This window comes from Aquila chrysaetos, chromosome 4, assembly GCF_900496995.4.
Source record: "Aquila chrysaetos chrysaetos chromosome 4, bAquChr1.4, whole genome shotgun sequence".
NCBI classification, from domain to species: domain Eukaryota; kingdom Metazoa; phylum Chordata; class Aves; order Accipitriformes; family Accipitridae; genus Aquila; species Aquila chrysaetos.
Window position 1 is genome coordinate 67,767,576 of NC_044007.1, and position 14,234 is coordinate 67,781,809.

A 14,234-nucleotide genomic window follows, 5' to 3' on the forward strand; every position below is an offset into this window, starting at 1 on the left:
ATCACAACCCAGCCAAGGTGATATGTTTGCCCAGTGGTTATGATAAGGATAGCGTGTGACTTTTAAGCAAAGGACTTGAGGACGTGCACTGTAAGACTCCCTACCACCACTACCCTTGTTACGTGTTAGGTATTTTACACATCTGACAACTGTAACTTCTATTTTGCTCTTATGCATATGACGCTGTGGATAATGGTGGGGAAAGCTGGCATACTGTGAGAGCTGGATCAGCTTTTACACCGCAGGACCCTCTGGTTGGAGAACTCAAATACTCATTCACTCCACTGCCTTGCTTCAAATGCAGCTAACTCCATTTTCTCCAAAGGAGGACACAAAAACTTCAGAGTAACCACCAAGGAAATTATGCATGACGGGATGATGGTGGGAAATGGAAAGGACAAGAAAGTCACCAGACGCCAAGGGAAGTGTCCCACAGTTTCATGAACACACCGAACGCCGTTCTGCAGGCCCCGTTCAGGCCGCATGAGATGAACCTGCCCCCTCGTTTGCTATCTGTCATCCTGCACAAGAGGGAAGAGGAATCTGTCCTTCCATGCCCCTGGCTCCAGCACCCTTCCGAGCAAGCTCCAGCTCCCCTGAAAACCCTGCTTAGAATTAAGTTTTCACCAACAGAAGACCTCAACGTTCAGGCCCTTTGCCTCTGCCTTGCTGAATCTTTGGTGAAAACAGAGTAATTCTTGCAAGTTTTAGTTCAGTGTTAATTTTACCTACAGGGATTAAGATCTCAACAGAAATAAATAGGGCTATTTGAAGCTAAAGTGATAGTCAGTGGCAAGCCAAGTGATGGAATCTGCACTTAAATCTTTCTAAGTCGCACACCATTATAGAAATATGCTAAAAGACGTGATGTTACCTCCTATCTAGGGTGTTAATCACCATCAAGTTTCTGCAGTCATATTAAAATACATTAAAACAAATCAGTAGCATTATTACAAATTAAAATATTCGAGGTTCTAAACTGTGTCTGTTTATACCTCCCTGACTGTGTGACAATTACTGGATAAGTGTTGTCCCCAGTGAGGGGAAGGAACAGATGGCAGCCTGCTAAAAAGCACATACTGTATATCAATTTATTAATTACTAAATGCAATCTGCTAGACGTTCATCACAAGATACTTTAGCTATTAAATTTCAGAGGGATTAGAAATTCAAAACAAATTATTTTCATAATAATTAACTTAGCTATATGTATTGCAAGCATGTTGTTTCCTTAGCTTAAAAGCCTGAAATGATTGGGTGCCATCTGTCTAACTACTATTACATCTTTTTTAATATCAAAAGTGCATTTTGCTTAGGTACATAGATAAATGCTGAACAAAAAGAATAAAAAATTAATGTTATGGGCATGGTAGGATGCTTAGAAATCTTACCCTTGTTGGTTGATTACTAGAGCACAGAACCTCCGTCTTCTAGGACACTGATTTGTCTCTGAGAAGCTGGCTTGAAAAGTCATTACCACTTGTTAACTCTTTGATGGTGTATGTAACACATGCTGATGGTTTTCAACACATCCTCGCAAAGGCCTAACTATATCACAAAGTCAACATCGCAGCTGCCATTTGCTGGCAGTATCAAATAGAGAAAGTAAGGACTATCTGGAGCGAGAGGAAAAAAGGCCTTTACTTGGAGGGACATGGGAAGAACGGCTCAGAAGTGTTCGTTTACCAAAGACGGGACCTGGGAGCTCAGAAGAAATAAGGTTCTCCTTCAAAAGTTATTGCACTATGCCTGGATTCCGGATGGAAAGTACTACCAAAAAAAGCCTTACGAATAAGGACTGCTGCCAGGTGAAACCAAATTATCTTTATCACCAATACCTTTGACTAAAAAAAAAGGAACCAGCTTTGTCTTCAAAAAGCTTTCCTTTAAGAATCAGTGTTCCCATCTGCAGTGGGCCAAAATTTCTTCCAATAATGTAGGATGTGATTGTAAATCTGAGCAGAATTTAGACCAATGGCTCTGATTGCCCTTTCAGGTGTCTCACTACTAGTTGGGCATTGTCATGCCAGGATCTTTTTTAGAATATTGACAAGGACAATGGCTTTAACACAAGACTGAGGTCTTCTGAACATGGAGGCTACTTCAGCTAAATGATAGGACTTCTACCTCACTAGGAGTCCTGAATGCCAGTTCTTTTTAGAGTGAGAGGGCAAGAAGATCACTAAGATGACTGCTTCTTTTTAGACCTTCTTGGCTAGTATCAAGTTGTAAACTTGAAGAAAAAAACCCTATTTGCAAACAGAAAGCACCTTGAAGAAAAAATTGTAAAAGCTCATCCTTAGTCACATTCATATAAACCTACCAAAGTTAATCTTTCTAAGGCTACATTATTGGGTCAGCATAGTTCTTTTTACAGGGAGAAAGAACATGGCGGGTTCTACCAGAAATAAAAAATTTAAATTCTTGTTAGAAAAAAAAGAAATTGTTTCATGCAAGCTAGCAATCTACCTCCTTTATGTACACGTGACAGCCTGAGGATCATTTTTTGTGCCCCAGTCTACCAGTTGTGGAAGTACATCCAGCAGGTCAAATAGTGTTGCAATTTACAACTGGCAGAGACGAACATGGATCTGAGCCTGTAACTTCTCTTTCACCAGTTCTGCCTCAAATTCTATCACTGTTTAAACAAAGTTGATCAGGAGCTGGTTTTATGACTCTATTCTTCAGAACAGGAAAATTGCAGAATGATTCATATGAGATTACAGAGAAGCCCATGTCTTAAATGCAAATCTAAAGGATCCCACCGTCTTTAGCTGTGACCTCAACTAAGGAACTGTCTTAGGTCTGAGTCCCCACTCTCTGACATTGCTTTCTGTAGGGGTGAAACATAATGGTAGAGTAATGAGGTTTTTGAAATTTCTCTGATTTCTGAATTAACAATCCATACTCTTAGAACTGGCTTCAGGATACCCATTGCCACAAGTGATCAACAGCTTGGTTTCATAAGTGTAATTTTTATTATGCTAATTGAAGGTTCAGATTTCTGAAATGAGCAAAATGAGTAATTTTATTACAACTCTTTATTAATACTGTGCCGTCAGAGCACAGAAAATGGAAATCGTTTATCCAGAATGTCAGAGGGCAACTAGACAATTGTGTCACCCTTAAAAATTATACTCCAAAAATTATATTCTTTCATCTCATTCAGGCGTACTGAAAAAATTCTCCCACTCTTAATTCTTTTCCTAAAATCTAGTATCTTTGTAGCAGTAAACATGATTTGGGAGAGACCCTGGATCAGTAGTTCCACGGTCTTTAGCATTTTTGTGGCACGTGACAACTTCTAAGGCAAGACATTGTCTGAAATAGTCTTTGAGGAAGAGGACTTCTGTTGGTTTTTTAGATTGGTTCTAAATCTACTTTTTTTTTTTTTTTGTTTTACATAAAAATGGATGCATTTAACATCATACAGTTTGGGAGTAGGAGGAAAAATCTGCATCAAGTCAAGTTTCAGAATCATTAATGAGCTTGTTCTGCGTCTGGAAAACGAAAGGGAACAGTGTGAACCACTAGCACAAGTCTCAGCTGCATGTGAGGCAAGCAGCTAATTTCAGCAGTGGAGACTGCCACAGGCTAAGCTATAGCAACTGAAGAGCACAACTCAGACGCTTTCCCGGTACTTTTCTTCACAGTTAAAAATCTACTAGCAAACAGTACATCTCCTGCACGGCGATCGCAATGCTTCCCGAACATATACAAGCAGCTGCACTCATCCATTCTGTGTGTGCAAGCATCACTGGTGCATACACAATCACACTAATTGTGTGTTTAAGAAACATAGCAAACACTGATTCTGGGATTAAGCTAGCATGTTTGCTCACTTGCTGGCTCTCTTTCACTTATCCTTGCATTTTTCCACTTTCAATGCTGCTTCCTTGTACTTAAAAGCAGTACCTGTACCTTATCCACAGGGCACAGAAGCTCCCCATGCAATTTGGTTCCCATTTGTGCACCCTTAGCCAAGAGTATCATATTAAACTACCAGGCCTGGGTGATTATTAAATCTCAGCATATCCTGGCTTCCTCCAAAACAAAATGGGGAAGATTGGGCCAGGAAGGAGCTGTGCTCCAGTCAGTCCTATAGCTGGAATAACCAGGGAGGCAGGACTGTGGTGTGCACCAGGGAGCACCTCTACCCTGCAGGTCATCCTCTGCCCGGGTTCCTGCCCTTTCTTCTTGTCTGGATCCCAAACAATACACCTCCATCCTCAATAGGTTCAGCATTCTTTTAGAAGTTTGGTTTTAATTCTAAATTCCCCTAACTTGTAATAAGTCTTTGATGTTTTTAATGTCTCCTTGTAACACTTTTACAGTTACTTGAATAATGGAACAAAACCAATTCCAGATACAAAAATACTGTGAGTACAAAAATACCCTTGAGTTTTTGGTCAGAGCAGAGTTCAATAATCAAAGCAAGAGTGGATTCCACCCTTTGAAGGACTGCTTTCAGACACAGAAAATGACTCAACATGCTGAAGACTTAGCCAACTGTTCTGCAGAAGTATTACCCAACACCTAGTTTAGTGAGGAAGGTGGACAGGGACAGTACTAATTCAATGTGTCACGAATAGAATCATAGAATCGTTTAGGTTGGAAAAGACCTTTAAGATCATCCAGTCCAACCATCAACCCAACACCACCATGCCCGCTAAACCATGTCCTGAAGTGCCTTGTCTACATGTTTTTTGAATACCTCCAGGGATGGTGACACCACCACTTCCCTGGGCAGCCTGTTCCAATGCCTGACAACCCTTTTAGTAAAGAAATTTTTCCTAATATCCGATCTAAACCTCCCCTGGCGCAACTTGAGGCCATTTCCTCTCATCCTAAATACCTAGATGTATCCAAAAAAAGTAATGTGCCAAGCAGGATTTTAAAATTCTGGTTGTCTAAAATATTTTTTCTATCTTAAATTAAGAACTAAACCCAACTGTTTTAATACTGAACAGAAATGGGAACACTTCAGTTGGCCCAAAGGCATTCAGGAGAAAGCCAAATAAATGAAGGGCTAACGTCACAAAACTGCTGGAGGAGGTAGTGGGTATGTTGTCCCTTCTTTATTCAATACCCGGGCAGTGCAGATACTCACCTGGGGCCAAGGGACCCAGATTCAATTCTTTCTGCCTGAAGTGAACTAAACCTACATATTCCACCTCCCAAGACAATGCACTAACCACTGCTACAAGGTAGCGTGGAGGGACCACCAAATCTCCTCAACCAATGCCATTCTGTTTTGCACAAATAATTAAAATTCATTGGCACACTGAGTCCCAGCTAACAAAGCCTTTCCATAGCATGCATCCTTCCTCCCTCTCCCTTTGTCCCAGGCTCAATGAATATTTCAAGTGAGAACAAAAACAACAGCAATGATAAAGGGAGACCCATTTTGGACCTCTTTTACCAAGAGACTGTGGACCTGGGTTCACTCTCCTGCCCCAAATCAAAAAATGAGTATATTTGAACGTGGACCTTTCACCTCTTCAATGACCAACCTAACCAACAAAATGAAGCATGTTCTGGTCTACTTTTCTCCAAACTGTTCATAAAATTACACAAAGAATCCCCACATCTGTCAGTCGGCTGCCAATCCCTTCCAGACCAACACAGTAACATTTACAAGGGACTTTAATGAGGATTTTTGTATCCAGCTGGGAAATACTGAAAAAAAAAAAAAAATCCCAACAGCATTCAAACATTTCTAAAACTGTTGCAAAAATAAAAGTCAGACATGGACTAAATTACTGTCATCTGTCTCTTATAAGAACTGCATAGCACTACTGAGGCAAGCAACGCTCGGCTTACAGAGAGCAGCTGTAGTGGAATAACAGGCTTGGCAAGGAAGGGGGAAGGAGAAGCAAACAGAGCTGGGGAAAGAGTGTGATGCAATCTCAGGAAGAAGAGCTTCAGAAAAAAGCCACCAGTGAAGGTAAGAAGAGGCAGTGTTTGAGCAGAGAATTGTTCCTTCAGACACTGCTCCAAAAGGAAACAAAGATGAGAATGGCCATGTGCTAGCAGCAGCCCAGGAATTTACTGATAGCATCTTATTAAAGGGGAGGGAAATGCCTCCCCTTCACTCTATACAGGAAAAAAGAGGGAGCTAGCTCCTGATTTAGGGAAAGTTAACCGTTATGTTTAGCTACACAGCGATGCCATTGATCGTTTTCCACAAAAGCACATTTTCGTGTCGCTATACAAGATTTCCTATATTTCAAAACTCAGTCCCATCAGTATGAACTACAACACTTAATACAAGCACAGCCTAAAAGCAAAACAGCTTTTCTGTGTCTGTACATATCTATACCCCACATTTTTCATTCTATATGTATTCTTGCTAGGAGTATCAAAGATAGAATTAAGGTAAAATTACTTTTTTTTTTTTTTTTAAATCCTTCAGAGAAGGTTAAGATGTGTTCAAAGACAGGAACACCTCTACTAGTACCAGCTGTGCTACATTCCCTCTTTGAATATACAGCTTTGAACAGAAACACATGAAATATTTGACAAAAACAGACACCATAATGCAATCATTATATATTTTAGGCAACAAGTTTGCCCAAGGATAAAGTAATAACTAGGCATTGTAGACACTAAGGAAATGAATGCAAGAAAAAAAAAGGTAAGAAAGAAATTTATTGTGGATGGACATTTCCAGGAGCAAAATACAGGTGAAATAGGGATCTAAATATTACACTACGTTGCTGGCAACAAATGAAAAATTATATAGGTCAAATCTGAAAGAACAACATTGGTCAAATGCACACTACAATCTATTCCTATACAAATACTGTTCTGAGATGGTCAGATAACACTGCAATGTTAAAGCTTATTTCTAAGTTGTCATAATTTTTCCTTAATTGATGTGGTATACAGCAACCACATACACAAAACTGACACACTTATAGTAAAAAAGAAAGACCAAAAGCAAATATAACTGGGGTTTGGTACTCACCTCCTTCTCCTGACCCAGAGCCATTATCTGAAAAAGAAACAGAGGGGGAGAAAAAAAAGAAAGCAAATGAAAATATTGCTCCAGGAGCAGCTGTTTGTTCAGGAACTTGTCACTGTAAAACATTACACAGGTGTTACATTTTATGAGCCAGGTGTAAAAACAAACATCCCACATAAAGCCTGGCATCCTTTAATACAGTTTGTCCACGCTTACTGTGCCCTACTCTCTCTCTTCCCTGTCAAGATATTTTTACCCAAGGAACACCATCATTCAATAATGAAAACTAAATTGCTTTCTTACCCTTTTTTCAACTGTTAGACATTCAAATTTGATGATCTCCTAAAGAGATGAGGAGTACAGAGTCTGATTTTTGGAATATATATATATATTTTTTTTTACCCTTTGGGCCTGGGAGTGGTACATGAAGGAGGAATATGTAAATCACCCGACTGCAGAAGTATCTCTGAAGACAACTAGTCCTCAAAGTAAAGTTGGCTTAAGTCATCTAACGACAAAATAGCTCCTCTCAGCTGAGTCAATCACTTCGTTTAAGGATGCTCTAATGGCATAGTTATTTCACTGACATTAGACTGACTGGATTAGCATCTGATGAGTGACAGCTTGTGGCTGCATCCCCTTTGCATTAGCAGTTGAAGCGTCAACAGGAGTTGAGCTTCCTCACCACCCCAGGCCAACTAACTCCACTTCAGAGCATTATGGAGCCGGTTAGGGATTTTGTACGGGGATGTGCATCCCGCTGGGCAGCGCTCTGCACAGCGTCTTCAGCTAGCATGGCACCAAAGACAAGCCCTTTAAACACACGTCCTGGGTCACAAACCTCCCTCGGTCTTTCTTGCTCGAAGGAGGTGGAGAGGCAAGGATGGGACGGCGACTACCGTCGGTGAATTGCTCCCCGTGCCCGTTAGCTCAGCTTCTCTGGAGGATGAGGAGAAGAGCAGAGCACACACTCTGCTCATCCCACACCTCTCCTTTCATGCCTGCTTTGGTGATAGAGAAGGCAGCTGAATTTATTTCCACAAATCCGAAAGAGGGAGACCAGACAGAGGGAGGAGTGGGGTTCTTACTTCCACGTATGAGCTCATTGTTCACATCAGAGGAAAAACCAAACCATCCATTTGCTCAGTTCCCTCCCCCCTTTTCTTTCACTAGCTATATTCCTAAGAATAATTCCCTCTAGTGCGTGGATGAAAGTGTGAAAATCCACGTTACTGGGTCACTTCACACATTAAAAATAATCTCCCCTCACATGGAGTATCAGGAATAGAGAGGTGTTTTTCCTCCGCCTAAATTTTCCTTTCTTTCCTCCTATACCACTGTTCCATGTCTAATAGACTGAGCTTATTACCTTACAGAAATGAACACAAAAACAGAAGGGCTCTTGTTCCATCAGTAGTGACCCACTTTACTGACAAAGCAGACAATCCCATATGAAATCACTGAGAAATACGCCTCATGATGCGGTATTTCTTCATTAAGAAATTCGGAGGCGTATAGTTTACTTATATGAGGTAAGTACATAGGCTTATTTGTAGTGGTGAAATTGTGTCATAAGCTGTTCTGGGGGAGAGAAGGCTGACATACAAACGTGAGCAAGTTTGACATGTAATTCATATAAAAAACAAAGGCTAAAATGTCTCAAAGAAACTTGACTTGTTCCATGGTTTTATTTCCAACTCTCACTCTCCAACTGCTTTCCTCCGCGCATTCAGCCCTGAGGTGAGAAACGCCGCTCAGCTCCAGCATGAGGGGCTCCAGTTATGCCCCGAGGTGCACATACTGGGTGGCAGGGGAGGGACCATCACACAGACAGTACGAGCTGTAACGAGAGAGCCACGTAAACGATAAGAGTTGATGCTCAGACCACCCGCCTCTATAGATCATTGGGCTGATATACATAAAATCCACAGGCAACTCTGTCTCCACTTGGCAGGACATCATAGTAACAGGATAGATGCATTCCCACTTCTCTGGGCTTTCAGATCTCAAGAAACCATAAAAAAAGAGTGTCATCCTCTATAACACCGCATCATTTTCAACTTTTCACTGGGAGCTCGTGCCTCCCCTCTGAGCCTGGGAGCTATGCGAGGACTTTTGTCTCCAGGGTAACCATGCTAAACTAAGCCCGTGTTCCTGCTTTTTTCTGAGCCTTGGCTAGATTTTCCCAAGCAGCTGCTGCTTAAAAAAGTAGCATTTTTTTGCAAGCTTACTTGGACAAGCAGCTCTGCTCTTTTCAGGATTTCCAAAAATGGTCTCCGTGCACCGAGACCTGGCAAGAAAGATGCTAAAACAAGTGAGGAAGCTGGACAGAAACAGCATCTCCCCCCAGTCACAGGTCAGTAATTAGAGAGTGAGTGATTGACTTCTCTCTTTACTTAAGCCACCCTTCTCCAAACAGGCTTGTAAAAATATGCTTATACACAAATGCACAGGCTTCTGCTGTGAGCTGCTCTTATCCGTGAAGGAGTTTCTGGATAAAATACATAAAGAAGCACTTGGATCAGATGCAGCATCTGAATACTGTAAGCAATAGACTGCAGTCAGAATCCCCCCCTTTTTTTTTTTGTTCTCTCTGAACAGGAGCCATTTCTGTACCATGGCTCTGCTTTGGTGCAGAGGCAGAAGGTACACTCTCCAAGCCCAAAAAAAGCCTGCAGCCTTTCTTATTCAGGAGGGATGGCTTTTAACTCAAACTAGCATGAAAATTGAGCCATTCAGGGCCAACAGCTCCAAACTGCTAAGTACAAATAAGAAGACAAATAGTTCACTGACAAATTTTAAGTAAGCAGACCCTTCCATTTGATTCACATGGGCCAGGTGATCCAGTGGGCACCTCCAGAGCAAACCTATCTGATCCTGCTCCCAGAGAGGCAGGCAAAGAAACAAAAACACTGCACCTTTTTTGGATCTGTGTAAGAAACAGATCAGCAGCTATTCAGTCGTGGGCAAAACAGAACACCTCTTGACACATCAAAGGTAAAACTGCACACCGTTCTCCAGGAAGCAAAGCCAAAAAATGATGTTTTTGCAGAATTTAGGTATTGCAAGGCTTAGCTGACAGCTGAGAAGGGATTTCCAGCATCTGAACTTCGGCACCCAAGAGTTATTATACTCTTTATACCCAAGGCCTGGAATTTCCCCTAAAGCTTTTGGGATACAGCTGTGGTTTTTTTAGTACAAAGACCGTATGTGCCACTTCTTTGCATTAAGCAGAAATTAGTCTTCCCACACCAGCACTCCATAAACTTCACTGAGCAAGTCCTGGATAATGTTGACTCTTTTATTCAATTGTCTTTGGTTACTCATCTTATGAGACAGAACTGGAAGACAGAAAGGGCAGCTGCTATCTCAACTCCTAGTTCCCTGTTAGCCTGGATTTCCCGGTTAACAGAGCTAACAAAGCAATCCTCTCCATCGTGGGACAGTGCAAGCTTGCTGCAGCTTAACCCTAGGTACGCAAGAGTGCCTCTGAGTAAAGACTGGATAAAATTATCAAGTCCTTGCTACCAAAGAAGACCATCCTGATCCACAGCTGCCAGTAGACGTGGCAACGAGGGCACTATTACATTGCTCGGTGGGAGCTTTTAAATTCCCCTTTCCTCAGCACGGTGCAATTCTCCATCAGCTCCTGCAGCAGCAGCACAGGCCTCGAAATCTCCAAGCAGCAGCGCAAGGACCGGTGTTTCGGAAGCGATCCAAAACTCGCACAGCCCATTTCAAGCCACCAGCCAGAGCAAAGACCAAAGCAAGCTCCAACTTCCCGCTGCTGGCAATGGAGCAGAGCTCACGTCGCTGCACAAAAGCGGTTTGTGAAGGAGCGTGCCAGCTCAGCCCCCCCAGTGCTCCCAGCAGCAACAGTTCTAGTTCTAGTTCTAGTTCTAGTTCAGTTCTAGTTCTAGTTCTAGCTCTAGTTCTGCTCCATTTGTATCCCCACCCTCCAAAAGCAGAGCTGCCTGCTAGCAGTTACCCTTGATTTTGATATGCCAGCAGGGGCTTTTGGGGAGGAATGCTGACAAGCCTAATTGCCAGCAGCTTCGAGGCCTCTGGCTGCTGGAAATAGGCTTTTAACCTCCGCATTGCCAGGCTGTGCATAGGGAATGTCCATTTGCCTTGACATCTTCAGGGGAAAACCGGTTGCTATCACTTGATCCTGGTAGCCATTTCCTGCTTAATCATGCCATGCAAAAAAAAAAGTACACGAAATTAAATATTAAATGTGTCTGGATAAGCCTATTTCTTTGCTTCCAAAACATTTCCTAATGACAGAACGGTGACGCTGTGCTGTCGCAAACCCTCCTCGCAGGCTGGACAGGAAAGCTCCTGTACTGCACCGAATCTGGGAGTAAGGGTCTTGGTCAGCTCTCAGAATGAATAAATGTTTCTACAGCAGGTTTTCAGGTTTGTTATGGCTTTCTTGCAAGAGCATAAAGAGTTATTTTCACACTTAATCTAGAAGTGAGTTGCCTAGAATTTCTTCCTTAACTCCCTCAAAAGGATTAAAATGAGCTTATTATATTTCTTTTCAGGACAATGTGTGCATCTAATTATGCTTCACTGTAAGCCTCCCACACAAAAAAAACCAAAAAACATTTACTGTAAAAACCTGTGCATTCAAATTTAGGGTAAGATTTTGATTACTTCAGACTGAAGAACACTAAGTTAAAGCCACTCCTAAGAGAATAATTCCTTAAATCTAACAGAGATATAGGGTTTGTTTCTAGTTCTGCAAATAGCTTTTTTTTTTTCCCCTTAGAAATCCCAACAGCAAGCAGTGGACTGTGCCTTCCAAAAATACACGGTACACTGAGAATCTGTAAGTACAATATATCAACTACATCATTGTGTGGTTACATTTTCATGTGCATATAATATAAGTCTGGCAGCAGTCAAAATCATGGCTCTGCGTGTGGGCTAACAGGAACACACATTCTTAGAAATGAATTGTTAAGGTGTATTTCTTATTTACTAAATTAATTTATTTTATTTAAACTAATAGAAGACAATAAATTCACCAACAAAAGGAGGCAGAAGAAATCAAGGGACTTGGTGACACTCCTCCTCGCCCTGAGCACCCTGACCTCCCTCCCTTCCTGGTTTCTTAAATCTGGTTAGCAAGCCAGTTCAGGATAACCTCTGGTAGAAGATGGCATAACGTGGATGAATTTTAGTGTAATGTCACCCTTTATGAACTGATCAAGTCCTGGTGTAGATCCTGCCATGTCCCCCTGCCCTGTTGGATGGTCCTGCTTCTGCATTTGGTTGAACTGCAAACAGGCAACTCATAAGGGTAAGAAATAAAAAAAAAAAAAAAAAAGGAAAAGGCTGGGACAGCGCTCTGCTTTTGTTCACAGCATGATCCCACAAAGCAAGGAGGAGAAGCTGTGGAAGATGGGAAGTACTACCAGCAAAAACTTTGCTTTGCAGCCCTGTTCATCTCCATCCAGTCACGGACCGCATGATTCCTTTATGAATGCAAAAGGCCAGGTTAGCTGTAGGCCAAAATTGTATATAGTTTGATTTGACCCATCGTTTGTCAAAGGTATATTAAGGTACTAGGCAAAGAGGACACTAAAGCTGCATTTCACTCATTTTCCTAGTTTCTCTGTATATTGCAACATGGGGCTACATACATTGCCTAAAACCCACAGACCCTCGTCATCCACACCTTGTGCCAGGGGTAATTAGGCACAGAAACACCTCTGTAAACCCAGATATTTGAAAAAACCCCAATGTCCCTTCACTGAAAAATGGGCTTTGGCAATGTTAAGACCTGTATATGCAGTCCTGAAAACTTCAGCCACGCATCTCTTACATTTCTCTAAAACACAATTTTTAATGTCAAAACTTTCATTTTGTTCATTCCTAAAGCACCTATGATTGACTCTTTTTTTTAACGTTGCTTATTTTAGGATCTTGCAACTCTGACAGCACTTGGACAAAGGGAATAAATATATAAATATGCTGCTAAATCACCCATGACCATAAAAATTTAATCAAAATGTTACCTGCCAAGAAATAGGTCTGACTAAATCACTCAGTATAGTCTGTTCCAGTGCTGTAGCTTCAGAGGGTATCAATCCCTGGCAAACAGGAAGTATTTCATTCTTGTATGAGATTCAGAGGTCTGACGTACTTTAAATATTAAATAGTTGTTACAACACTGTGGGGGAATTTTGTCCTATTGGCTCAGGTGCATCCCACCAGGATGAAGCTTTGCTTTGAAAAACCGAAATTCTGATAGGAAACCAGTGAATCTATACTTAGCTCCCAACGATGTCCCAGAACAAAGCATTTTCATAGCAAATTCAGAGGCACTTGGTGAAAATTAATAGGGGTCTATAAAGGATTTTTTAATTTGGCCATTTGATTCTCCTTATATATGTGTTACAGATCAAGAGTACAAATATATTGACTTCTCCATGACCCATGATCCCAGGCAGGGCATGGAGAAGTTCCAGATGATGGCTTTTATCATCCAATATTCTCACACCAACCAGAGCGCGGCAGACACTTGGGGAGCAGCAGGTACCGTTCTGGTAGAGCTCCACCGAAGCACTTTAAATTGCGGCAGTGTAAATGCAGTATGCAGCCTGAATCACATCCTCAGTTTCAGAAACGTGTTTTCAGTACTTTCTGGTCAATTGTGTCTCAGCACATGTCTTGATCTATTACACTAAGTGCTAAAAATTATGCTGCGTTTCCTGGGTTTTATGTAGGACTTAAAGAAAAGGAAGGTTAAAATAAAATCCCAGACTAGCTGAGTAACGTAGTAATTAGCTACCAGCAACCTGAGGCTGAGAAGAGTCAATTTTTCGTTTCGAAATGTCTTTTTCTTAGTAGGGTAGAACGCATATAAAAAGAAACACTTTTCTTTGTTGTTCCCAAAACATTATCCGAATATTTCAGTTTCATGAGGGAAAGAAACTTTCATGCTGTGAGTCTGTTTCTTAAAATAATTTGGGCATGAAATTAAAAAAAATATTTACTTATACAACCTCAGTTCAAACCTTCATACTTCTTGGGTGTTGTTACAGGAATATGTGAGTGCTCCAAAACTGTAATGCATTTTTTTCCTATTTCTGCAGTATCTGGAGATGATAATTTACAGGTGGGAGATTGGGAAAGAAGGTAGATTCAGTCATCTGCCTGAGGTTTGCTGGAATTACGCAGCTGAGCTGGGCATAAAACACAGGTATTAGGACCAACATCATAGATTGTTTTGGACCTTAGTCAGCAACCCCAAATC

General features: G+C 41.5%; 1 protein-coding gene across 1 annotated transcript in view; it reads right to left on the reverse strand.

Annotated features, from left to right (window-relative positions):
- TMEFF1 (transmembrane protein with EGF like and two follistatin like domains 1) overlaps positions 1-14,234 on the reverse strand; it is a 127,558-nt gene that overhangs the window by 35,424 nt on the left and 77,900 nt on the right. Inside the window, exon 4 of the mRNA XM_030012313.2 lies at positions 6,971-6,997. Within this exon, the coding sequence (XP_029868173.1) occupies positions 6,971-6,997 (27 nt within the window). The remainder of the gene's footprint in view (positions 1-6,970; positions 6,998-14,234) is intronic.